General features: G+C 51.2%; 1 protein-coding gene across 5 annotated transcripts; it reads left to right on the forward strand.

The window, feature by feature from the left end:
* Positions 1 to 662: 662 nt before the first annotated feature.
* Positions 663 to 26,618, forward strand: Tkt (transketolase). Of its 5 annotated transcripts, none has more exon segments than NM_022592.2 (15): positions 663 to 739; positions 1,363 to 1,495; positions 10,867 to 10,984; positions 11,850 to 11,963; positions 12,578 to 12,675; positions 17,314 to 17,505; positions 18,835 to 18,953; positions 19,867 to 20,060; positions 20,697 to 20,861; positions 21,487 to 21,643; positions 21,757 to 21,887; positions 22,549 to 22,632; positions 22,740 to 22,833; positions 23,687 to 23,809; positions 25,093 to 25,379. In NM_022592.2, coding segments are annotated over 15 exon segments (1,968 nt in total). In that variant the 5' UTR covers positions 663 to 669; the 3' UTR covers positions 25,269 to 25,379.
* The last annotated feature ends 597 nt before the right edge of the window (positions 26,619 to 27,215 follow it).

Genomic DNA, 27,215 nt, shown 5'->3' on the forward strand with positions numbered 1-27,215 from the left:
AAGAAGAAGAAGAAGAAGAAGAAGAAGAAGAAGAAGAAGAAGAAGAAGAAGAAGAAGAAGAAGAAGAAGAAGAAGTAATAGTAGTAGTAGTAGTAGTAGTAGTAGTAGTAGTAGTAGTAGTAGTAGTAGTAGTATCAGTCCCATTAGACAGGGACTAATGGAAAGAAAAGGAGAACTGGGCTAAAAATCTCTGCCCTCAGGGTCACGGGGTTGGAAAGCCCAAGGGTTTTCAAGGTTTGCTCCTTGACCTGTTGGTGAGCAGAGGACAGAGGTTTCACTTGCCAAGGCTGTGATAGTGGAACACTCTGAGGCCACATCACTCCAGTCCCAGGTCCAGCCCTTGGCAGACAGGCACCAGGAGGGCCAACCTCTTTGGGCAGGGCCAGCAGAAGCCGGGAGCTATACTCAGCACACTGGCAGTCTCACTGGGACACCTGGAAAAAAGGCCAGACAGGCAGTGCCTGGGGGAGGGGTGCTCACTTGCACAGGGCCCATTGCCCCATGACTCTGAGTTTGAGCTATGCGGAGGACACAGAGAGAACCTGGAACAGGGCTGCACAGGGGCCTTCCTTTGCCTCTGCCCAGCACCCATTCACAGGCTCGCTTTTATATCCTCTCTGTAAAATGCAACTTCCTCCTCCGGAAACAGTATTGATTAGAGTGAATGTCATGGATCCAGTGAGACAGATCCAGTGCGACCGTGAAGGCAAACGCTTTCCGTTCCTCTCAGCTCCACCAGGTCTGGTAAGAGCAGTAGGGGCTCCTGTCCCTACAGACCTAGAGGCAAACCCAGTAATCTCTCTGAATCCACTGTTGTCCTAGGCCCTAGTAGTCTGAGACCAGCCTGCACCTAGTAACTTCTCAGGATTACCGTTTCTGGCCGTGTATATTCATTCTCATGCCCTGTACAGACCTGGGATCTTTTTGGACTGGGGATAGTCCGTTGCAGCGCTACCCACCAGCCCTGTAATCTCTATCTGACCTTGCCAAGTCTCCACCTTTTCCTTAGAAAAGTGCAATTATGGATGAGTATCTCTCTTCTCAGTCCTACCTAAGTCAGCCGCCGAACGCTGAGCCATGCTTAGAACCGTGAATAGTGGCGAAGTTACTTTGTTGCAACTGTTAGTGTCTGTGGTTATTTCCAAAAAAGCATTGTGCCTGGCGGATTCTAAGTGTCCACTAAATGCGGGGCGTGGCCACAGGCCACTCGTCGGCCTGGGGTGACTCTGTGTCCCGCCCCACTCCTGATCCGCCCCCATGGGCGGGTCCTAAGGTGTCTTAACGCGCCCGCCCGCAGCACCGGGCCTCGGTCACTGCCGGTCGCTTCCTGAGCCTCCTCTGGCTCTGTGTCTCTGTCCTCAGCTTCCACGTCCTCGCCCGACCGCGCCATGGAGGGTTACCATAAGCCAGATCAGCAGAAGCTCCAGGCCCTGAAGGACACAGCCAATCGCCTGCGCATCAGCTCCATCCAGGCCACCACCGCGGCAGGCTCGGGGTGAGCGCGCGCTTCTGGCGGGGCGGGGAGCCGGGTCCCGCGGCCTCGCGGGCTCCGTGTCGCTTAGCACGATGTCGCCACGAGGGCGCGGTCAGATGGCAGAGCCTTCCGCTGCTCCGGAGCGGCCGAGTTCGGCCGCGTGGGCCTCGGTCTCGCGAGCGCCTCCAGCCGGCCCGGGCTTCCCGGCTCCCGCTGTACCCGGGTGCGCCTCCTCGCTCTGAGGCTGCAGCCGGGAGGCCACCATGACTGCTGGCGGGAGAACCTGCGCACGTGTGGGCTCCAGCCCTCTCCACCAGCCAGTTGGTTCCTCTGGTTTGCAGACAGGGAAACTGAGGTTCCGGGTTTATATTAGTTGGCCAAGGTCACAGCAGGAGCTGGGATTTCAGCCCTTGCAGTGTAAAGAGAGTATATGTAGAGGCCACCATTTTGCAGGAGACTGCATCTCTAACCACACTCGGTAGCTCGACACTTTCTGCCTCTCCTATCTATGGGCTGGGGTCCTGCTTTGGATCTCGCAGCTGCTGGAGACTCAGGGTGGGGGCAGGGAGATGACTTGAGGATGCAACACCGAGAGAGTCTAAGATGAGATCCGAGGCAGGAGGTTGGAGTGTGAGTCTGGGGAGAAGGGGGTTTGCAAAGCTCGTAGAAGGAAGGGGCGAGGCCCACGCGGGAAGTTCTTAGGTAACGGTGTTTGCACACTGGGTGGTTTCAAGAAATTCTGAGGTCTTCATCGGGCCTGGTGTGAGACCTGACACAGAAAAATGCGGGCTTCTTGGGGTGGTTTGGGGGACCGGGGAGGGAGTTTCAGGAATCCAGCCAAGCTGTGAGCTTAGAACAAAGACCAGGATTCTGGATTCTGGCCAGTTCCATACAGAACATATTATTAAAGGAGTGCCTCTCTCCAGTCTTTTACCGTGGTTTCCTACTTACTTACTGTGGGTCCACTTGTGCTTTTAAGACGGAATGTCCTTAGAAGATTTGAACTGGGAGCCGTTGGCCACCCAACTTCCCATGCATACTTTGGACCTGTTATCTGTCTTGGTTTTAGATAGCTGCCTGTGATGTACGGTGTTCCCTGCCCAATTAGAGATTTGAAGTCCTTTCAACACTGTCCTCTCCCTATCTTAGCGCAGAGTAGGTCTTCACATCCATTTCCTTTATTGCTTGTTCTTTACTAGCCCCTACATCTCCCTCCAGGTCTGACGTTAGTGAGAGAGGCAGAGAGGTTGACTGACTGGTGTCTGTGCAGCTGAGCTTTTTAATACCCGTGTAGACTTTTTCAGGATAAGGGAGAAGCTAAGTGGCTATTCCTGGGTGACATAGCGTCCTTGATTTGCATTCTGATAATCAGTTTACACACGAAGACACTGAAGTATAGTATGCTAAGTTGATTTCCCCAGACTGGTAATCAGTGGCTATTTAGTTAGTACTGCCTGTTACCAGGCTGGCCTACAGAAAGTCCTCTTGGGCACATGGGCTGCATCAGGCTGAAGGCGCAGGGAAAGTCAAGTTCAGATGGAAAGAAACTAAGTTACATTTACAACTCTACCGGACTTACTTCCAAAGCAGGGGTGGTCTCCAGGAGGAAGAAGGTTGAGAGTGGCTACAGAGTTGCACTCATGTTTACACTGTAGCCTTAGGCATTCATTGAACTCTGAGAGTATCTGTGTGCAAACCGAAGAGGTGGGTATGCAAAATATGAGCGTGTTGCTTGCTTGTTACAGTATCTGTTTTCCTTGCAGAAAAATACTACTTGGAGAACTCTTGTTTTTCAGAAGGAAGTAACATTGCTCCTCAACCCCTGTCACAAGAATGATTTTGAAACGTGTGTGTGCAAAGAGTGTGTGGTGTACAGAAAGTATTTGGGGAAGATCTGAGACGCGAGTGTATTTTGGCTCCTGAACGTTTATTTGGAGTCTCACTTCAGTGAGAGGACTCATCGAGTGAAGGCAGGCTCGGCTCTGAAGTTCTGACCTAGTCAGTTGCAGACAGCTGAACTGGCCACCCAATCAGTATGTCCTGTCTTTTGGGACGATTTGGATGATGGTTTCAGGATGGCAAGAAGTCCTGACTGGACAGCCTTCCTTTATTATGTCATCAGCACTGCCTACAATGCTGACTTCACCAGGCCACAGAGAGCAAGTACGCTGGCCTCTGTGCGGGGAGCTGGGTGGACAGTACATGCACGGGTCAGACTCTCCCCGGTCATCTTTTTCTGCATGCAGAGGCAGCTGTGGCAAGGGTCCAAGCTTTCTCAAAGAAACTCCAGTGACCTTGTCAGGAGTGGCCAGGTTGCCCTCACCTTGCAGACCTAGGTTGTGTTAGTCAAATGGAGGCAAGTGTCATCTGAGGAGATGCCAAAGTCAGGCCTCATTTAAAGGGGAAGTAGTCTGTGCTTTCAGCTAGTCCCTTAGGCTTTGGGGCGAGTACCTGAGAGGCTAGGGTAGATCCAGACCTGGCTTATGAGAACAGGAGATAGATCTAGCCCTTCTCTGCTCCGAACAGCAGCTGTACTTGTCAGAAAGATCCTAACTTTCTCAGAACTTCCCTTTCTCCATCTTTTTTTTTCTTCCCCCATTACTATAACAGGATACATGAGGCAATCTAACTCTACCAGGGGAAAAAAAGTGTTTTTTTGTTTGTTTGTTTGTTTTGGGGAGGTTTTTTTTGTTGTTGTTGTTGTTGTTGTTCTTTTTTTGGTTTTTGACTTCTGAAGATAAGGTTTCTCTGTGTAACAGCCCTGGCTATCCCTGAAGTCGCTTTGTAGACCAGGGTGAGCTCACAGAGATCTGCCTGCCTTTGCCTCCCAAGCACTGGGATTAAAAACATGTCACACACACCCAACCTCCAAAGAAAATGGTTTTTTGTTTTCTTGGTTTTTTTTTTTTTTTTTTTTTTTTTGTTGTTTGTTTATTTTGGTTGGATTCGTTGTTCTTAGATTTCTTTATGTGTATGAGTGTTTTGCCTGCATGTATGTATGTGCACATGTACATGCCTGGTACCTGCGAAAGTCAGAAGAGGACGTTGAACCCCCTGGAACTAGAATTGTGGATGGTTGTGAACTATCATGTGAGTGCTAGGAATGGGACCTAGGTCCCTAACAAGAGCGAAAAGTAATTTTAATCCCCTAAGTCTACACTCCAGCCTCAAGACAAGGTTGTTAAGGTCCGTTGGTATTGTTGTTTGTTTTTGGTTTGTTATTGTTGTTTAAACTTACAGTTTTAGATGGAGAAAGTTCAAACAGCATATGGGTGAGGCTCATGGTGGGAATATGTGTGAGAGGAAGAAACACAGTTAAAGAGGAAGTTGGAGACCAGGGTGGGGGGCAGCGTCTCACAAACTACAGTACCTCCAGAAAGTATAGCCCTAGTTCTCCTAAGGATCTTCTCCAGGGTTCCGCTCCACACCACCTCTACGCTCAGGACCAAACTTCCAACGGGAAACACACAAACTGCGTCCAAAGCACAGCTTTCAAATCCAGCCCCTTCCAAGTAAAGCTGAGGGTTCAGAGTGAGCAGGCCCTGGGTCCCAGGCCCTGCTGTGGACATGGTTATCCCTCCAGCCCTAGCATTCTGGAACATTCTGACCAGCTGTGTAGAGGGCTCTCTCAGGACTCTAGCCCCTGTGTGGAATCAGCCTCTTCAAGCAGAAAAGGGCCTCCAAGGGTCAGCTTCTAATTTCAGGCTGCCTGGGGCCTTCCGACTCCTGCCCCTGCCTATCTGGCTGAGGCAAGAGCAAAGCGGTTGAGATTGCCCCAGCAGCAGCAGCAGCAGCAGCGTTTCTCAATTCAGGGTGAAGACACCTGGCAGCTCTTGGACTACTAGGCTCTTTGCCTGGGTAACCTCTGAGTCAGCAGAGCTAATGGCCAGTATTCCCTTAAGGCTAGGAACAAGGGGTGGGCCCTACACTAGTGTCTGCTGGAGATGACCTCGTGGCTTCCTGTGAACTCAAACTGGCTGGCTCCTAAACTTGGCCCAGTGTCTCCAGAGCCTGGTCCTGCAGAATCAAGAGCAGTTCTCTTCTCTCAGTATCCAGGACATCTCTAAGGCCAGGGACCTAAACAAAGCTGGGATTTTTAGGTAGGGTGCCCTTGTACGCAGAGGTGGGGTAGAGCAGAGCTCACACTGGGGTCTCTTGCTCCGCCTCCATGGGTGGGTGAAGAGCGTGACTGGTGCAGGCGGTACAACTTTTCTAGGAAGTAGAGACTCCTGAGAACATCACCACTGGGCTTTCTGAATACTGTTGTCCTTCTGCAGACAGATCTGTAACAGCTCGGTGGAGGGGCACTTTGCAGAATGAAAGGTTTTAAATGTACACTTTTGGCTCGCAGTGTTTTTGTGGTACTAGAGAGTGGACCAGGCAAGTACTCTGCCACTGAATGCACTCTTAGCTAATCTACATAGTTATCAAAATTAGTGAATTTATCTTTTTTTTTTTTTTTTTTTGTTCTTTTTTTTTCAGAGCTGGGGACCGAACCCAGGGCCTTGCGCTTGCTAGGCAAGCGCTCTACCACTGAGATAAATCCCCAACCCCGAATTTATCACTTCTAACTTTAAGGCATTTCCCTCCTCCTAAAGATCTCTCTTGCCCAACCGCAGTTTCCTTCTCATCCCACACTGGGTCAGATTTCTGTCTCTGTAAATTTAATTCTTCTGGATATTTTATCATAATGTAATTGGACAGAATGAGGGCTTTTGGGTCTGGCTTCTTGCACAATGGTCGGCTGTCCATGTGGTAGCATGACTTTTCATGCTTGCTTTCTTCCCTTCCTTCCTATAGCTCACCATCTCCTTGTACGTCACATTCATTCATGAGTCTCTCTTACCATCCTGCTTTGTTCTAGCTCTGCTGAAGGCAGGTACAGGTCACCTGGCTTCCGAGGACCCTGACAGTCCCAGCCTTGGAAGGCGAAGTCTGTAAGACTTGGTCTGTGTTTGCATCCGTGTAACTATTAACTTAAGCTGGCTCAGAAGAGGTGAAAATCCTAAAAAATGGTTTGAGGTCCAGGGTCAGGTTCGTTCTGGGTGGGAATCAGCTCAGTATCTGAGGGACATCCATATGACACCCTGAACTTATTGAGAAACAAGGTCTTGCTCTATAACCCTGGCTGGCCTGAAGCTCTCTCTATAGAGGAGCAGGCTGTCCTTGGATTCATGGGAAACCCTCTTGCCTTTGCCTTGAAAGTGCTAAGATTACAGGTGTGCACTACCACACCCAACTTACAAAATATATAGTGGGGAGGGAGATACAAAATTGCTTTATGCAAGCATGGGGACCTGAGGTCAGATCCCTAGCACCCACATTAGGGTGGTTAGTGTGACTACACAATACCTGTAATACCAGTGCTGTTAGGAGAACCCCAGGAGCTCACTGGCCACCCTGTCTAGCCAGTTAGTGAGCTGCAGTTAGGGAGAGACCCTGTCTCAAGAATCAAGATGGGAGGTGATAAAGAGGGAGGTGACTGCTTTGTCTGTCACCTTATCTTTCCTTATCTCCTGTTATCCCACAAGACACCCTAAATGCACCTTCATTCTGTCTTTATGTAAATGCATATGTTACAAGTGTTTATATTCGCAAAGAATGTGGTCTTCTCTGTCTTATCTCTGATAGACATTTTTTCACGCTGTGTTAGTGAGGTGATGATGTTGGGTCTGGAAAGGCTAGGTCACGCATTGCTACTGCTGTGTGGTACCCCTCTGTATTTCACTCATCCAATCTGTGGATGCTCACAAGGGCCTGTCCCAATTACTCCTGGCTGTTTAATGTGGGAGCATTCCTGTCTGTTCCTCGGGGCACATTTGGAACATTTGATTCCTGTTTATGTTGCTATACATTGGCTCGCTGGGTCGTGGAGAATTTGCCTTCCCATGTGTTCCTTCTCTGCAGCTAAGTGCTCAGGTTTTCGCCTCCTTGAACAAGTTTGGGTAAACTGTATTTCCCCAGAATGTCCTCTGTCTTCAAATCTATTTCCATCAGGCACCTCAGAATACTTGCCGTATACTTGTACCTTGAGTTCTATTTAAAACAACCACAGTGCTGGGCGGTGGTGGCACACGCCTTTAATCCCAGCACTTGGGAGGCAGAGACAGGCAGATCTCTGAGTTCGAAACCAACCTGGTCCACAAAACTAGTTTGACAGCAGAGTTACACAGAGAAACCCTGTCTTAAAATCTAAAAGGGAAGCAGACACAGACTGACAGACAAAAGTTGGCTAGATTTTCAGTCTTCCAACTGCTTCACCACCCTTGTGACCTAGCTTTGGGGCTAGAAGTGTGGGGTGTTATTAGAGGGCTCGTCTTTCTCAGCAGCCTTGGCTCCAGTCCCCAACACTGTCTTTGCAAATAATAATGATTTAGAGAGAACTAGCTCTTGGCTCTCATTCCATATATTAAATACCTGCTTACTGTTTCATGGATTTCTGAAGGTTTTCTTTATCTTATGTGTATGGACGGTTTCCATGCAGTGATGGCAGAGGCCAGAGGAGGGCGCTGGATCCCCTAGTACTGGAGTTGCAGACGGTTGTCCACCTCCATCGTGGGTGCTGGGAATTGAACCTGGATCCTTTGGAAGAGTCATCAGTGCTGTCAACCTCTGAGCCATCTCTAGCCTCTGTTTTATTTTTAATCTTTTTTTCTGGGCTGGAGTGTTAGCTCATACCCTATAAGCATTAGGACCTGAAAGCCCTCAGAACCCGTGTGAAGAAGCTGGGTCTGGTGTACGCTCAGGATTCCATGCAGGTGAGGCAGAGACAGGTGCATCATGGGACTCTGCGGTTTGTCTCAAAAATCAACTAAGGTGCACAATACCTGAGGAAAGGCCACCGAGGCTCCTACAGGCATGCACAGACGTACACCTCAGCCCGGTTGTACTTCGTCAGCTTGAGTGAGATAGTAAAAGGCCCCTTGGGCCAAGGCAGTGGTTTTAAACAAACAGCCGAGTCTGTTTGTAATTTCTGTGCAGCACAAAGAGCAGGCAGGAGTGTAAGGACCTCCACCTCTGCTCCGCCTATATCTTCATGTGGACTCCATACAGCGTCTGCGGCGTCTGGCTCAGGCAGCCTGGACTGCAAGAATTCAGTCCTTGAAGCCACAGGTCCCTGTGCTTCTGGCCCCAGGGATGGTCTAAAAAGCGAGGCTTCAGAGTGACTGTGTCTCCTCCGTGCTCAGCACCACACAGTTTACAGCATCTCCTCCCAATCTCTGGCTTGTTCTTTTTTTCTTCCAAGATTTATTTTATGTATGTGAGTACACTGTCGCTATCCTCAGACACACCAGAAGAGGGCATCGGACCCCACTGCAGATGGTTGTGAGCCACCATGTGGTTGCTGGGGATTGAACTCAGGACCTCTGGAAGAGCAGTCAGTGCTCTTAACCCCTGAGCCATCTCTCCAGCCCTTTTGGCTCATTCTTTTCTCCTGCATGGAGTGACTCGGGTGAACCAGGGTCCTGGCCTATAGGTGAGTAGTTGAAGGCCCTGAGAGGTTTGGCAGTGGCCAACCAACCCTTTCCTTGGTTTTCGCTGGGTTACCCAAGCACCTCTTCACAGCACCCACATTCATAAACAAAGAAGCTGAGCGGTGTGGGTGGGGATGAGTAAGTCACAGGTCCCATGTGCAGCCCGTATTCCCACTCAGAAGGCACATAGGGTTGCTTACTGGGTATGAAGGCTGCATCAGCTGGCCAGATGTGGTGCAGGTCTCCTCCTTGGGCCCTAATAAGGAAAGCTTAAATCAATGATTCGTTCCTCTTGTTAACAAGATCTCTCCCTCCATGCGTCCTCGGTGTGAGCCTGGGCATTCCTCTGCCACAGATATCGCTGTGCCATAGTTTCCTCTTAGTTATGGCCATGCAAGAATGTCACCCTGGGGTCAGTAGGCGGAGTCCCGCCCCTATCTTGCTGGGCACTTCCTTCCCGACTGGAGTTTCCTCAGAACAGCTGTAAGGTTCCTCATCCCCACCTCAAATTTTTATTGCACTCATTTTTTTTTTTTTTTTAAGATTTCAGTTGTGTGTCTTTGTATGGGTGTGTGCATAATCCTGTAGGTACCCATGGGGACCAGAAGGTGTCAGAACCCCTGGAGCTGGGGTTACAAGCAGCTGGGGCCAGACCTTGACACTTGTGGAAGAGAAGTATGAGCTCTTAGCTGCTGAGTCATCGTAGGAAACGAAGCGGGCGGGCAGTTGGTCTGGGTGTTCTGCAAGTGAGGTTGGTGCTGGGAGCCGGGGACTAGGCTCCCTGTGAGACAGGCAAGACTTTCTCTCTCGTTCACATGTCCTCACCTCCCTCTTTTCAGGTGTAGTGTCTTTTCCCCCATGACCAGGAGTTCATAGAGATGGTTAAGTATGAGGCTACTGTGTGTTGGGAACTAAACCAGCATGGGCCGGTCTGGACTCCTTTACTAACTTGTCTTTGCTGAGAGCAATTTACCCCTAACCTGATGGGGAGCCCCAGAGGGGAGGAAGCTGCTGTCGTGACTCCCGCCCAAGGCTGCATGTGCCCTCGGGCTTCGTATCGGCATGTTTTAGAGTGAAGCATCTGGAACAACAACATCAGGGCCTAGCTGAGCTGCATGTGGGGGAGGCTGACCTTAATAGAGTATGGCTAGGCAGACTCCGGAGTAAGCCAGGAGCTGCAGCCTCTGGCCCCGTTCCCAGGGTAGGGACCAGGTTAATCAAGTGATCCTGTGAGACCTGAACTAATCTGGCCTCTAGGATATAATCCTCGCACGTTCTGAAACCATTCAGCTATTAAAACGAGACTAAAATAGAGACCCTACCACTCCAGAACTGGAAGGGCAGGTTCTTGCCTTGGCCAGCCCCACCTCGGCTCTGGTCCACCAGGCAGAAGGGTTTTTACCTTTACGATACGAGCTTGTGTGTTGCATGGCTCTGAGTGCTAGCTTTCAGAGTGTCCATTCAAAACACAACCAGAAAACTAATGTCCGATGTTTCATGTTTACAAACCTCCCCTTATCCCTCTGCTCTTAGACCCTGGGGACCCTGTGCTGGGCAGAAGGCTTCTCATAAGCAGGTGAACTCTGAGCAGTCTCTTTGGGTGGGCTCCTTGGTCACTTATCATCCCTCTAGGAACTCCTAGGTAGGGACTAAGCTCCACCCTCACACTGGGTACTCTGGAAGGCATGGCAGCCCCTGGGACCCATTAGCCACTCCAGAGCCTAAGCCATCAACAGTAGCCTCCTCAACCCATACCATGTTTCTAAGGAGTGGGAGCACTCTGGCTCTGATGGGCCAGGCCCATGTGAGTCTCCTCACAACAGGCATCCCCAGGCCTCTGACACATGCCAGAGTGGGTGTCGTAGGTCAGAGTCTCGGGCCATGATACTCATACCTGCCTTCTCTCCTTGGCCACAGACACCCCACATCATGCTGCAGCGCTGCCGAGATCATGGCTGTCCTGTTTTTCCATACCATGCGCTACAAGGCCCTGGATCCCCGAAACCCTCACAATGATCGCTTTGTGCTCTCCAAGGTAAGAGCCCTGCTGCCTGCCACATCTACCTGGGCCTGGGTCCTGTGAGGTCCCTGGAATGGTGAGTGGCCTTGGAGGAGACCCACCTGTTCAGTGTAAGCCTCAGCCCATCCTTGCCCACCTGCTGGTCCTACTCCTTCATGCCTTGTGCCGTTCTGGTTAATTGAGCTAAGGAACCAATTTCTAAAGTTAATGGATTGCTCTCAGGTGGCCTGAAAGAGTATTCGAAGCAGGGTATGGGGCAGCAACAGGACCTGTGCTTCTGCTGGGTGTGTGCTCAGTTTTTGACGCTTAACAGGCAGCACTCAGTCCAGGTCAGAAGGTCTGGATTCTGCCTGAGTCCCTCTGTTGTGCCAGCATTCTGGGGACCAAAGTTTGCTCTCCGTGTGAGCGACACCCCGCTGTGGCTTGAGAGTTGCCGACACCCTGCCTTGCCTCTTCTGGTAAAAATCCAAGCCACAAACCATACCACAATTGCCCCCAATTCCACCTGTCCTCTGGCCTGGCTCAACAGCCTCTGGCTCCCCGAGGCAGGCTGTAGGGCTTAAAAGTCTGTCCAAGTATGTTCCATGCCAGAAACAAGGATGAGGGTGGCGGCTGCCTGCTGGGGTTTTGGCCGGCGCAGCTGCACGGCTGTGCCCCCTGCACCTGTCATGGCGCCTATCCACTTTTAGCTGTGGGAACTTTGGGCTGAAAACCAAGAGTCTGGAGAGGAATGAAAGGGGAGAAGCCTTCTCTGGCTTCCTCATCTGAAACAGATACCCTGGTTGGCCTGCTCGGCCAGGCCCTAAGCACCCTATGCAGTGGGAATGATCCCAGAAGCTCTGCCTGTGACCTCCTCCTTGTGCACCTCCTCCACACACAGGGCCATGCAGCTCCCATCTTATATGCAGTCTGGGCTGAAGCTGGCTTCCTGCCTGAGGCAGAGCTGCTGAACCTGAGGAAAATCAGCTCTGACTTGGATGGGCATCCTGTCCCGGTAAGTCCCCCGACGGGCAGCCTCCTGGACCTCTGCCTCATCTTCCTGCCCTCCACGAGGGAGAGGAGTGAGGCAGAGAAGCCAACTCTGATGAGGAAGGAAAGTGAGGGATGGGGAGCATGTTGTGTGAAGAGGAGAGGTCCCTGGAGAGGCAGTGACAAGGTGGTAGCACAGTACGAAAGGCACCTAGGGAAGGAAGCAGTTTGCACCTCAGGGCCACGTTGGTCCCAGCACATGCTAGCATATCGCTGGCACACTGTGATGAAGTCACTGGGGCCGGGCACTCTCTATTATCTGTGATATTATTTTATCTCTATTACTCACCTCTAGCTACCTTACGTGGTAAGCCGTGTTTATACATGAGGCCATTAAGGCTCAGAGAGGTTTGGTTTCCAGCCTGAGGTCAGATAGTTCACTAGAGGACAGGGTTTGGAACTGAACCCACCCCCGTAGTGACTTGGTCGTGTGAATAAGAAGGGCCTTGTGCAGGGAAGGGGCTCACTCACTGGCTCTGGGTGGGGATGCTGCCTGACTGCCATGGCGTGTGGGGGTGTAAGTTGGAAACAAACAGCTCTTTACTGGGCCCATGAATAACTGGATCTCTCTTATGACAGAAACAAGCCTTCACCGATGTGGCCACTGGCTCCCTGGGCCAGGGGCTGGGAGCTGCGTGCGGGATGGCATACACAGGCAAATACTTCGACAAAGCCAGGTAATCCTTGTGCCCTTTGAGGGGGGTCCTCAATGGCTCAGGCTAAGCCCCGCACACATTGCTGCTCTTCTTACCTGATAGGGGCTAAGTAAAATAAATTCCTACTGTCTTCTGCTCTCAAAGCCCAAGAGATGGTGGCACGGGCAGCGCCTGTTCAGATGAGACATACTCAGAGGACAGAAGGGACTCGCCCCAGGGTCTGACTACCAGGCCACATTTGCTCTCCGGTGCTACCACACACTCGGTCTAGTGCCTGGAAGTGTTGGTGGAGCCTGCTGCCCCACCCCCACGTCTGACTGGGCACCAGGAAGCTTGGCCTGGACTTTGCGTTTGAAGAGGATTAAATTGTGTTCCAGAGGGCTCCAGGGTCCTTGGGTCACCTCCCATTGACTAGTAAAGAAAGAGACTGCAGGCTGTACCCACACCCTGCTAGGTCGGTTTAGCTCTTCTAGCACCAGGCTGTTTGAAGAACTCCCAGTGCCCTCTGTGTCAGGGACAGATTTCAGCCATGTGATCTGCTGTGGACAGGTTGCATCTAGGAAGCAGAGTATGTGGGAGGAAGACCGAGTGCTAATTTTCAGCTAGATAAGCCCCTGTGAGATGAGAGAGGCGTGAGGAAGAAGTAACTAGGGAGAATACTCACATAGATCCTCTGGTCTTGCCCTGAGTGTCAGTCCCAGAAGGCATACCCACAGTCCCCAGGTCCCCTGTGGGCAAAGAGCTTCCTAGGAAGACTGGAGGGGACTGGCCTATAGCCAGGCACATTCCACTTCCCCAAGGCTAACCCTTGCAGAAGAATGGCCACAGCCAGGTCCCCCTGAGGACAGGTGGCTACAGGAAGCTTGACTGTTCTCCCCACACGCTGGGGAGCATCTACTACTGTTTAAAGGAAGTCCCTCAGGGGAGGGGAATTCCAAGTCAGTCTCTAGGAGAGCCCTAATCCTTCCGAGACCCAACCTCTCAGTCCAGGGTCACTGGGATGACAGCCATCGCAGCAGTTCCCACCTGAGCTTTAGGGCTAGCGTAGCCCCACCCAGAAGTGATTCACTCTGAGGTGAGGCGTCTCAGAGAATGAGGTGTATTCTTAAGAATATTTTATCTGGCCTAGAACCATAGACGTGAGTTAATTATTCCCTACAGTTGCTTGAAATAATTCCCTGTGAAGGATCATTTCCTGACCTCAACATAATAGAACAAGCCAGTGTAGCGAGAAGGGCTTCAGTGGGTTCCCAGGGGCTGTGTTGGCTTAGAGCCAGAGCTGGCTGAGACCTGGGCCCTCAGACAGTACCCAGAGGGTGGGGGACTCAGATCGTTAGAGCACCAAGAGATTATCAGGCACAACCAGGCACCCAGCGGTAGCATGCTGACAGAACTGAGTGGGTTACGGCCATAGTCTTCCTGCAAGCTCTTTTAAAAGTTTTGTTTCATTTTGTTTTTTAAGATCATTTATTCTTCAACAATAACAACAGCAAAGCTTCTAGTGTCTTCAAATTCCTGGTGTCTTACTCTTCCAGATGTAAGGACAATAAACCATTGTCCCGGGGTTTTCAAAGTGACAATACTTTGAACCTATTTCTTTTTTTAAGATTTATTTATTTATTATATATAAGTACATTATAGCTGTCTTCAGACCCACCAGAAGAAGGCATCAGATCTCATTACAGATGGTTGTGAGCCACCATGTGGTTGCTGGGATTTGAACTCGGGACCTCTGGAAGAGCAGTCGGTGCTCCTAACCACTGAGCCATCTCTCCAGCCCCCTTGAACATATTTCTAACAGTCTTCACGATCTATAATTTGCATAGCTAACATTCTTATTTACAAGAATAAAACATACTAAGTTTAGTAGCACTTCCAAAAAACTAGAGAGATATTCAATGAAAAACATGATTTAAAATTCAAGGTCTCCCAGAAGACAACGGGCCCCATGCAGGTATTGTCAGTTCAGCACTGAGAGCAGCGATTTAAAAAGAGAGAAAGAAATGCAGCGTATGACTTTGGCACTTTATTTTATTATTTATCTATATTTTGCTAAGTTGCTGTGGCCAACCTTGAATTTCTGACCATCCTGCCTGTTTCTTTTCTTAACCCTTTCCCTAGTTTAATTCCCCTAATAATATATTTCTTGCACACCAAGTCTTCATAAGAAGGTTTACAAATTTAATTTCACATCCTGCTCTTTAAAGCGCTGCCCCCTCCCTCCTGCCCCTCCCCTCCCCGCACCCCCCACAAGGCAGATGTGCATAGCATCTGAGGCAAGGTATGGCGGTCAGAAGATAACTAGAGGGTGATGAGGCATTGGGTACCATTACTCACTGAGCCCCCAAACATCCTAACAGTCTCTCGCGGGCATTTTCTCAGTGTTAAACGAGCAAGCCCTGTCTTAGTGGCTATATCATGTGCTGTAAACATGTGTCCTTTCGCCTGCCTTCTGTTGGACATGCAATGTGGTTTCCAGAAAGTTCTTATCCAAGCTCATGAGTTCGCCCGTGCAGACCCTGACCCTTACTTGTTGTTTAGTTTCTCCTCTAATCTAGTAGGGCTTTTGTTTCTGCTCTCTGGAGAGTAGAGTAGCTGGAATTGATCACAGTTACCATTAAGCCTTCCTGCTGGACAGTGCATGCCTTCAGTCCCTCCGTTCAGGCTGCAAAGCGGGTGAGTCAAGGCTACAGAGCGAGGCCCTGTCTTCACAACAAGAACCGAATCACACACATCAGGAGGGCACCTCTACCTGAAACTGCTTTGGTTTTTACCTGGCCTAGGTCTGTAGGTTTTTTTGTTTTTGTTTTTGTTTTGTTTTTTTTTAATTTTATTTATTTATTGTATATGAGTACACTGTTGCTGTCTTCAGAGCCCCCAGAGGAGGGCATCGGATCTCATTACAGACGGTTGTGAGCCACCATGTGGTTGCTGGGAATTGAACTCGAGTCCTCTGGAAGAGCAGTCGGTGCTCTTAACTACTGAGCCATCTCTCCAGCCCGGTCTGTAGGTTTTTAAGCACATCTCATATGTTTGATTTTTTACTCCCCGGGGGAGCGAAGGCCTTCATTATAGTAAGTTAACAATTCTTCCACTGAGTTGTTCCCCAGCCCAAACATCTTTGAATTTTTCCAACCCTGACTGGGTGCCTTTTTAATTAACAGTCTCCAGGCAGCGACACTAATACCTGTATTCAAATGATCCATTCTATAATACCAATCCCTAACTCTTGACCAGTCAGTCATCTCCAGCTAGGGTTAACCCAGGCCTCTCGACACCCACATCTAATCACAGACTCAATCCTAGCATCTCAGAACCTTAGGGTCCCTCCTCACCTTTGACCCTATGGGGCCAGCCTTGCCTCTGATCTTGACAGATGAGACTATGCTATAACTCTGCCTGGCTCCTGTCTGGCTCTCTGGAAGTGTGTTGAGCATGTGACACAGCCATTCAGCCCCCAAGAAGCCCTTTCTGGAGGTCAGGATCCCCGTATGCCTGCCTCTCTGGCCTCTCTGTCATGAAGATCCTTTGGGGAGCTGCTGTGTCTGGTCAGTGCTCCTTTGGGGTGTTGAGGCCCCTGGTAACCTGCAGGGAGAGAAAAGGCACCGTAGGAAAACTAAGTTCCAAAAAGGCATGTGTCTGACATATGGGCCCTCCTGGCCAGGGTAACCAGTGGCCCCATGTAATAAACAGCTTACCGGAGAAGCCCCAGGCAGGAAACAGGAAAGGAACTCTGGCCTGGGCCTGTGGAAGTGCTGAGTCATGCTGACAGCCCTGGCTGCCTGGCACTGGGCCTGCAGTCAGTTTGAGGGCCTTTCTCAGGAGTGGGGGGGGGGCGGGTATCTGTGTCCTCTGTGAGCCTGGCCCGGCGGAGCCACACAGCTGGACAATACTAGGCAAGGTGAAGGGGTACCCCACCCCCCATCCTGTGACCCTCTCCTCCTGCTTGTATTTCTATATAGCAAGGAGCTGCCTGCCAGTCCAGGATACAGTCAGACGTGCAGCCTTCAGACAGGTCCTTTGACTGTGGAATGTTTTCCGGGTCTCTGGACCTGGGTAGTTCCTCTCAAGAAGGTCACTCAGTTCAGGGCATCAGCCATGACACCTCTACCTTACCTCCAGATCCTCACCTCTTCTGGGGCTCCTGAGCCTCTGAACCAGTTCCCACCCCTCTTCACTCCACCCTCCCCTGGGGGCCAAGGAAACTTCTGTTCTCTGAGTGCTGTATCCTGATTTCACGCTCTCACCTTGCCACTCTGCTTTGAGAAGACCACACTTGCCTGTGTTGAGAGGAAGCCGCCTGGAGAAAGGCCCAGGACAAGTCCTGGGACTTGGAGGGAGCCTACCCGTGAGGCACCTGGTCCCTGTGCTGAGCCAAGGTCCCCGCTGGAGGGCTAGCCTCAAGCCCATTGAACCACTCTTCCTTGGTTTCCTCTTGGCCCAACAGCCCCAACCCTGATTCTGATTGGTGAGGTGTGGGCTGGGCACTAGGATCCCAGTGATGCCGTTGACCCTCCCGTGTCCCCGTTTTCCGCTCTCCATACTCACAGGCGGCCGTCTGTACCTCTGCTCGATAGGTTTTCTGGGAAAGGTGGTGTTGAAGGCTTTACACTCCTGGGAGGAGAGGGACCAGCCCTACAGCCTGCCTTTTGTCCACAGCTACCGAGTCTATTGCATGCTGGGAGACGGGGAGGTGTCCGAGGGCTCCGTTTGGGAGGCCATGGCCTTCGCTGGAATTTACAAGCTGGACAACCTCGTTGCCATTTTTGACATCAACCGTCTGGGCCAGAGCGACCCAGCCCCGCTGCAGCACCAAGTGGACGTCTACCAGAAGCGCTGTGAGGCCTTTGGGTACGTGTGAGCGGCTGTGGCCTGAGAAGGGCTGCTCTAAGGCGAGAGTTCTTTCACATGGGTGCACAGCTTACCACCTAGACCCGGTTGTACACAGGCTCAGTGAGACTAAAGGGCGTGAGGCAAAGTTGGGCGTGAGGATGGGACTGGGACCTCATGTGTTTGGCAGCCCCAGCCAGCCTGGAGGGTAGGGACAGGCCTCCTAGAGACATGGCGTCAGGCTTTCTGAGCGTCCCACCGAGCTTTTCACTGGCAGTGAACTCAGAAGCAAGTGTTGCAAAGCAGGGAAGCAAGTGCCAGCCTCAGTGGCTCTTAGGTGCCACACCGACAGAGGGGGACTCAGAGGAACAGAACATGAGGGTCTGGGTGAGCATCTCGAGACCTGTGACTGTTGGAGGTCTTGACCTTACAAAGGGAGGAGATGGGGGTTAGGAATATTCGTTCTGTTGGGTAGATAAGGAAATAGCCACAGCAAGCCTGTGGGGTCTTTTTCAAGATCACACATGTCTGGAAGCTGTATAACCCTGTGGGGGTCTACGTAATTCGTGCCTGCGGCCAAGTTCCGCGAGTGCTCATACGACTTGCCCTGTGACCTTGAACAGGTTGTAGTGTGTACTGTGTGTGTGTGTGTGTCTGTGTCTATGTGTGTCTGTGGTGTGTTGTGTGTGTCTGTGTGTGTGTCTGTGTGTCACTGTGTGTTTTGCTGAGGGAGGGACTGGGACCTCATGTGTTTGGCGAATACTTCACTGAGCTACGTATATACAATCTTTATTAATATGCCTAAAATGGTGATGTTGACAGCCTAGCTCAGTGCTACAGTTCTTTCCTTGCCCGTACAAGTCCTTGGCTTCAGTCCTCAACCGGCAGTGAGATGTTCGGGTCCACAGTGCTGTCCCAGTTTCTTGCCACATGGTAGATAACGTGATTGAGTATAAAAGCTTGCAGCTTCTGTGGAGGTCAGGTGTGCCCTCCACATAAACACTGAGTCGAGCATTCTGTGAATCTAATAACAGGCGGGTTCCAAACATTGCCTACAAAGTGGCTCTCAGGAGGAAATGAGTGGATCAGGACAAAAAAGACCCCGCATGAGCCAAGCTTTTGAACTGCTTGGAAGGAGGGAAATTAAAAGTAACCAAAGGAAGCAACATAATGTAGGGAAAGGAAGTCCATCTAGATTGGAAACAGTAGCGTCTTAGGCTTTCCAGCTGGAGTTTGGCCATGGCTGCATGCAAGCAAGCTCCCAGATGCTGGACCACATCTTTCCCCGAGGGCTTTTCAGGCTACTCTGGCACCTGGCTGCCCCTTACCCTGTGCTACCTCTGTCCCCAGCTGGCACGCCATCATCGTGGATGGGCACAGTGTGGAGGAGCTGTGCAAGGCCTTTGGTCAGGCCAAGCACCAACCAACAGCCATCATTGCCAAGACCTTCAAGGGCCGCGGGATCACAGGTCTGTGTGTGAGCTTCCCCAACCCCACAGCCACCCTTGAGCCTGGAAAAATGCCTGCCTTTCGCTGTTCCCTAAAGTGACTGGTCTTAGTGTAGGGTGTCACTTAATGGAGGGTCCCTGCCCGCTCTGGCCCTCTGCCCTGGGTTGCAGTGTAGCATGCCCCATAGAGCCCAGGGGCTCCTGGGAAGACCCTCATTCTCCCCAAAGAAGCAGTGCAATGGAGGGATGTGTGACAGAGGCCTTCACCAGTCTCTAGACGAAGGCTCCCTGCTCAAGCGTGAAGCAGGCACCCTGTGCAACGCCAGGGGTGGACTCCCAGATCCCATGGTCTTGTTTAACCCTTGTCTCCTTTGAGATGGAAAAATCAGAGATCAGAGACAGTGAGAACCCTCACCCTAGTTCAAAAGGTGGTTAAAAAAAAAGACAGAAGACAGGACCAGGAATATGTGGTTTCTATGCCTCTGTCCCAGCACCTTGGTGGTGGGGACAGAAGAGAACAAGGACAAGGTGACCCCTCAGCTACTTAGCAAGTTTTAGGCTAACTGGGCTATGTGAGACTTGTGTTTCGAAAAGGAAGAAAGAACTGGTAAGATGGTGTGGTGGGTAAGGGCACCTGCTTCCAAGCCTGACCTTCTCTGGTCTTCAGTTTTGTCTTCTGATGGCGACCCCCCGACCCCCCAGACTGAGTCTGAGATCTCTAGCAGACTTGTAAGCATGGACTGTGGAGACGGAGGCTAGGGCCTGCAGGGACAGTGGCAAAGGGGACAGACATCTGCCCACACATGGTTCCTCCCCTTCCTATTCATCCGAGCCATTTCCCTGAGTGGTGGCCAGAAGTCCCTTTCTGTGACACCACCATTGCCCTAATTTTCCTCTGTGGACATTCTAACCTGACCTGTCTTCTGTCCCACAGGGATTGAAGACAAGGAGGCGTGGCATGGGAAGCCCCTCCCCAAAAACATGGCTGAGCAGATTATCCAGGAGATTTACAGCCAGGTTCAGAGCAAAAAGAAGATCCTCGCCACGCCCCCTCAGGAGGATGCCCCTTCCGTGGACATTGCCAACATCCGAATGCCTACCCCACCCAACTACAAAGTGGGGGACAAGGTACCTAGATGGCCCTTTTGTGAACTGGCTGGAACTGGGTTGGGCCTGGTTCTTTGGCCTCCCACAGCCTAGGCTAAGATGAGCCTTCTGGGGGGCTATGAGAATGAGTGTGGCAAAGAGGGGAGTTCAGGCTCCTTGTCTGCTCCCTGACTGGGGAGTTATGTGGCTGTAGAGGCTCAGAGAGGCCAGGGGACTTACCTAAGGTTGCACAGTAAGCTCCTAGTGGAAATGATTGCTGAGTTCAGGACTGCTTCATAGTCTGGCAAAAGCTAGGCAGAGTTGTCTCGGTCCGAGGCTTTTCCTTGAGAAACTCATCGTGAACTTTCTGACTCAGGCCCTTGTCTTCCCATGTATGGGCAGTTCTAAGTGTTACGGGCCTCATTTTCTGTTTCTCTTTTTGTGTTTTCCGTTTCTTGACACCAAGTTTCTTGACACTGTGTAGTCCAAGCTAGCCTTAAGTTCAAGTACTCTGACCTTTGCTTCTCTGGTGCCGGAGTTACAAGCACGTGCTGCTCCCATGTTCCTATTTTTATCATCCCTCGAAAGCTTCAAAATCCCCCAAGAGTCAGACAAAACTCTAGACCCCAGCCCTGTACATGCCTCAGTGGTACTCAGAGTCCTTGTTTCTCCCCACAGATAGCCACACGGAAAGCCTATGGATTGGCCCTTGCCAAGCTGGGCCACGCCAGTGACCGCATCATCGCCCTGGATGGAGACACCAAAAATTCCACCTTCTCAGAGCTCTTCAAAAAGGAGCACCCAGACCGTTTCATCGAGTGCTACATTGCTGAGCAGAACATGGTGGGTGCCTGGGTAGGCTGAGGAACACAGACAGCACAGCCGTGGGACTGCCATGACAGGGTAGCAGCAGGCTGAAGCCCTCTTTCTCCTTCGGGCAGCCATATTGGCAGTGCCAAGTGATAGCCATGGGTCAGCTGAAAGAAAATCACAAGAGTAGCTAGGACCCACATTGACCTTTGACCTTGGGTAGCCACTTTTGGGGATGATTATTCCTAAGGGATAGTTACACACGGGAGGAGCTTGTACGTAGGACAGATATTCGTAGTAAAGGGGACCTGCTGGTCTAGCTATAGAGCCTATTTTTTCTAAAAAGATGGGCTCTCATGTGGCCCAGGATGTCCCAGATTTCAATATGTAGCTAAGGCTAGTTTGAATTCCTGACCCTCCTCTGCCCCAAGTGCTGAGGGTACAGATTGCACCATACCTGATGTCAAAGGAAACTGAATTAAGAGCTTTGAAATGATTATTTCAAGTCAGAGGAGCTCGGGGTTGGGAAACGGATGGCAGGGTCGCCGGTACACAGGGGCCTCTCGAGTTTGCATGCTGGGATCTCTTCCCCCATGTGGCCTCGGGAGGGCTCTGGGCTCCCTGCTCTTCAGGGCTGACCTGGCTCCCCCGCCCTCAGGTGAGCATTGCTGTGGGCTGTGCCACACGTGACAGGACAGTGCCCTTCTGCAGCACTTTTGCGGCCTTCTTCACACGCGCCTTCGACCAGATCCGCATGGCCGCCATCTCCGAGAGCAACATCAACCTTTGTGGCTCCCACTGCGGCGTGTCCATTGGTGAGTTGAGACCTGGCGCTGGCGCTGGTTACCTTTCTTGCCTTGAGCCAGTGAATGTGGGAGGGCATGTTGGACCCAGGGAGCCAATCATCAGCTTCTTTTCCACACTCCAGGGGAAGACGGGCCCTCGCAGATGGCCCTGGAAGACCTGGCCATGTTTCGGTCGGTCCCTATGTCCACCGTCTTTTACCCAAGTGATGGAGTTGCCACAGAGAAGGCAGTGGAATTAGCAGCCAATACAAAGGTTAGTCACGTGGCTGTTCTTTTGGAAGCTATCCCTTCCACAGAGGCAAAAGAGGAGGCCAGCACAAGGTGCAGCTGGTTACCTGTTGCCTAGGAAGGCGTTTTCTGGCCGTGTCCCTGATGTTTGTACACCTTAAAGAATCAAGACTGTGAAGAGCAAAACATACTGTTCCTAGTGCATCATGGCAGACACGGCCAGTTGATGAGCGCTCTGCCGGTTTAGCCATCGGTGCTGTTTGCCCTCCTTGAGAAGAAGAACAGTAAAAGGAGTCTCGTATTCCAGGGCAATAACTGCCCTACCACAGACTGGCATATAGAGTTAGTTTCCTGTGTCTCACCTGAGAGCCAGGGCCAGCCTTGCTGGGGCATTCTGGGGAATAGCCCCACCGGGAAGCCAGGCCAGTCCACCTAGAAGTTGCTTCCAGTCTGAGATTAGCCAAGCTGTGGGTGCTTCTCGTGTGTTCAGAGGGGCCATCTCCAGAGAACAAGTCCCACGTCTCTGCTCTAGCACCCCGGACAGGATGATGACCGTGCCCAAGTTTATAACTGGCTGATGGCTGGAAGGGGCTTGAATCTAGGGAGAGCGAGTGGCCCTCTAGAAAGCGCCACCCGTGCCGGTCTAAGATCTGTCCTGTTTCTCAGTTTATCTATTCCAACCTCAGGGCATCTGCTTCATTCGGACCAGCCGCCCAGAAAATGCCATTATCTATAGCAACAACGAGGATTTCCAGGTTGGCCAAGCCAAGGTGAGTGTCCTGCATGCATGAGAGAACCCAAGAGAGCCACCCACCCTGTCGCTTCTCCTACTTTTAGAACCTGTTCTGGCCCCTCACTGTCCCCTTGTCACCCTTAGGTGGTCCTGAAGAGCAAGGACGACCAAGTGACAGTGATCGGGGCTGGCGTAACTCTGCACGAGGCTCTGGCTGCTGCAGAGATGTTGAAGAAAGGTAAGAAACAGAAACTGGGAAGGTCCCAGCCTGAGCTCGGCCTACACGGCCCAGGCTACCCAGAATCTCTAGTTCAGGCTGATGGAGATACCTGAAGCCACCCTATGATCCCAGGATATCAGATCAGAGGCCTTGGAGCCTGCCAGGGAAACTGAAATCTCAGCTCGGCTGGGCGCTAGTTAAATGAGTTGTTCACCATCTGCGTGTCTCAGTTTCCCCATGTGTAACCTGGTACTTACCCTTTATGACCGGCCCGAGGCCTTAGGTGTGCCTCGACGTTCACACTGCTACTATTATAATGTCAGCTAGTGATGTGGTAGGGACCAAGTATCAACCTCCTCATCCTCTCTGTAAGATCACCAGACAAGTCACATCCCAAGCTTCTGAGCACCAGGAAGCAAAGGGTAGTTGCTTGGTTAGGTGGCCTCAGAGTGGCCTGTGCCGTGTGGGGGTGAGCAGGACTGAGGCTGTAGCAGAACAAGTCCGAGAAGTCAGGAAAGCCCCACCCGGGCAGAGCATCTAGGCAGCTGGTGTGGTAAGCTAGCTTTTTGTCCGAGAAGGTCACTCTGGCTACAGCTCTTCTCCCCGTTACCCCAAAAACCTTCATGCTAGATCAGTCTTGCCTTTATCTTCAAAGGCATAGGGGGATCAGAGCCCCATATTCTGCTCTAACAGTCAGTCCACAGGGCACCACTGTCTCCCAAATGCTAGATAAAGTGAAGGCTTGCCCCAGAGAATAGTTCTTCCTAGGCCCGAGACACCCTGGTCAGGATAAGGGGTCACTGCAGTTCTACCACAGGGGAAAGCCCAGCACCCAGCCTTTCTCTTAGCTGTGCTCTGGTCTCCTTCACAGAGAAGATCGGTGTCCGTGTACTGGACCCCTTCACCATCAAGCCCCTGGACAAAAAGCTCATTCTCGACTGTGCCAGAGCAACCAAAGGCAGGATCCTCACCGTGGAGGACCACTACTATGAAGGTAACTGGAGCTGCACCCGACTAGCTAGGGAAGATGAGGGGCCGGGGAGCCAAGCGGCAGACTGACTTTAAATTCCTCCGAGGACAGTCCGCCTTTGCCACTCACGGCACTGGCAGGGGCTCATGGGGTGGAGCAGCCAGCAACCATGAGTTAGCTGAGTCCCTAAGCCAAAGCCTAAAGCCTCAGAGGAGGCCAGGTCTCAGCTGTGCTGTGAAGGCTCGGGGTTTTCTAACTACAGCTGAGTTCCTGGGCCTTAATTAGATAAGGAGGTAAAGTAGATGTCTGGGCAGAGCAAACAGGAAAAGCAAGGTTGAGTGTCCGAGTCCTCTAGGGTACATCCCATTTTTACAGAAGCCTCTGAGGAAGAGATGAGCTGAGACTCTAAGGGGAAGTGCACAACTTGTGGGAGTCAAGCTGACCGCCACCTGTACCATACATACATGGTGCGCACACACACTAAATAAAGAAGTGTTCGAAGCATTAACTGAAGGGGCAGGAAGGACTTCACATTCTTCCAGAGACCCCTGTTCAATCCCTAGCACCCACACAGCAGTTCACAACCATCTATAGCTCCCCAGTGTCCTCTTCCTGCCTCTGAGGGCCTGGGGCAAGCGTGTGGTTCACAGATGTGCAGGCAAAACACTGGTACACATTAAAAAAAACAAAAACAAAAACCCTTTGTTTTCAATTACATAAAGCTAAGTGTTGAGGCAACATCCCTTTAAATCCTAGGACTCAGGAGGTGAAGATAGGGTGAATCTGAATTCAAGACCACTGTGATCTATCCACACAGTGAGTTCTAGGCCAGTCAAAGCTACAAACTATGATGTAGGGCTCCAGTGGTAGAGTGTGCATGAAGTCCTAGGTTCAATCCCCAGCATGCTGCTGCATAAAATCAGGCAGGGGCCTATGCCTATTATCCCAACACCCAGGAGGTAAAAGTATCAGAAGTTCAAGGTCGGGTTGGGGACTTAGCTCAGTGGTAGAGCACTTGCCTAGCAAGCACAAGGCCCTGGGTTCAGTCCTCAGCTCTGGAAAAAAAAAGAAAAAGAAAAAGAAGTTCAAGGTTGTCCTAGACTATAGGGTAAGTTTGGGGCCATCCTGGGCTATGTCAAAAGAAAAAAAATGACAAAATGAGAGTGCACATTTGATTAGAATAAGTAATGAGAATCCTGATTGATTAGTGATGTCTGCTCCGGCAAGGGTGGTGGTACACCTGCAGTTGTGTGGGCTCTGCCATCTCTGGCTCAGGACTAAGACCTCTCTGACTTTCCTCTGCTCAGGTGGCATAGGCGAGGCAGTATCTGCTGTGGTAGTGGGCGAACCTGGAGTCACAGTCACTCGCCTGGCGGTCAGCCAAGTACCACGAAGTGGGAAGCCAGCTGAGCTGCTGAAGATGTTTGGTATTGACAAAGACGCCATTGTGCAAGCTGTGAAGGGCCTTGTCACCAAGGGCTAGGAAGGACATGGGATGCCGGGTGGGTGAACTACACATTCCAGGGATGTTCTGGCAAAGGTGCTCAAGGGTGTACCGAGTGGAAAGGTAAATATATGTTTTGAGAAAAAAATTAATCCTGACTGTTTTCTTTGATATGAACATATCCAGTATAGGAAGGGAGAAAGGAAGAGAGCTGGCTGTCTAGACTTGGGGGGTCAGGATCTAAGGTGTACCCTGGGATCCCCTTCTCCAGTTCAGCCTCTGCAAAGCCAGAACTACTACCCACTGTAGCCTGCCTTTTAGCCAGATAGGATCCAGCCCCTTTTCTCACCACTGTACCCTAAAGGACTGTGGAGTTCTCCCTGCCTTATAAAACTTTCCTGATCCTTCTTAGCCGCCTCATGCCCCCCAAGGTCCCGCAAGGCTTCCTTTTATAGGTGGCCCACTGGTAAGCTTCCTAGGAATTCCTCAGTGTCCATAGGGAAGATGAGGCCCATTTGTGGAACTAGGCACATGTCTGCTCCTTGAAACCGGAGCTGTTCAGCTGGTGAGCTGCCTGGCCAGATCCTTCCGTGCCAGGGAACTGAATGGTACCAACTCCAGAAACAGCAGATAAGGTAGGTCTCAGGGAGAAGACGGTGATTCCTCAGTGGGTGGTCTTAGGGCAAACCCTGGGAGAAACTCTCCTTCGCTGAGAAAAGAAGGCAAGTCATCGCCCTGTGGGGACAGCTGAGGAACTTCCCAGTCAAGAGTTTGGAGTTTGGACATAATTACAATGTATTTTCTTATGTAGTCCATAACAACAAAAGGGTAAAGCAGAAAATCAGGGATTCGGGGTGCTTGGGCACCACCTGGTGGCCATCTCTGGTACTACAGTGCTAAACACACCCCACAGCAATCTGTGGAAGGTGCTGTTTTCTGAGATCTGGGAAGCAACTGCTCGCAGAAGGAGATGGAGGTGCCCGTGACAGTGCTGAATGAACTTCGTATGCATTTTATTTGATCCTTACTCCAAGATACCATTTTAGAAGATATTCTTCTTGGCCCAGTGCTGAGGATTGGTCTGTTGCTTTGTATCATAACATCAAATACTGTACCTGAAGGTCTAAAAGCTTTTGTTGTGCAAACCTTCCTTAATCTAACACTATTGTTTAAATAAAAATGACTACAGTCAATTACTGGAGGGATTAGAGGTAGGCCGCTTTTGAGTTTCCTGGTTGGGGGTTGCGGAGGGAGGAGAGGTGAGAGGAGGAAGCCACCACAGGAGGAGGTGACCATGAACAAGTATTGGGTACTCTGCCGGGGAAGTAGCAAGTCCAGCAGACAGGAAAGTAGATTAGGGATTACCTCCAGTAATTGTCAATAAAACAACCTTGGTCTGAGTCTCTTCATTTATAACCGACCTGGAGAAAGCTTAAATTGGTCTAACTACAGTCCGGTGTGGAAAGAAAAGGACTACAACTCGGGTTTTTTGTGGCTGCCATCTTTGTCCTTGCGGCCTCCTTAAAGGAGATGCTCTGTAGTCAGCCTGATGATGTAGACGTCCTTGTCCTACAGGACGCGATGGGAGCCGCCTACAGCTCAGTGCTCTTGTGTGTCGTGAAAAGATGTTTCCAGAAGGCAGTGGGACAAGTACACCCAGCCTTAGGACCCATGAGGATCTGCTGTGCGCACCCACCCCCACCCCCGCTAATTGTCTGTGAACCCAGGGATTTGCCAGGCTGAGGGGAGGAGAACTAGAAGTGCCAGTGTCTGAGTTGGTGCAGTGCCCTGAGAGTTTCGTAGGTGTCTGGGCCAGCCGTCAGGTGCAGTTAGGGAGAATTGTACATAGATGGCTTCGAGGAGCCTCCATGAGGATCTGGATTCAAACCCTAACACAGCAAGGGGTAGGGGTCGGGGAACGCTTGATTTCCAAAGCAGAGATGGGAAAGGTAGCTTCCCTCACCTCCAGACTGCCTCCAAGGCCCA

Source organism: Rattus norvegicus, chromosome 16 (assembly GCF_021556685.1).
Source record: "Rattus norvegicus strain SHRSP/BbbUtx chromosome 16, alternate assembly SHRSP_T2T, whole genome shotgun sequence".
Classification (NCBI taxonomy): domain Eukaryota; kingdom Metazoa; phylum Chordata; class Mammalia; order Rodentia; family Muridae; genus Rattus; species Rattus norvegicus.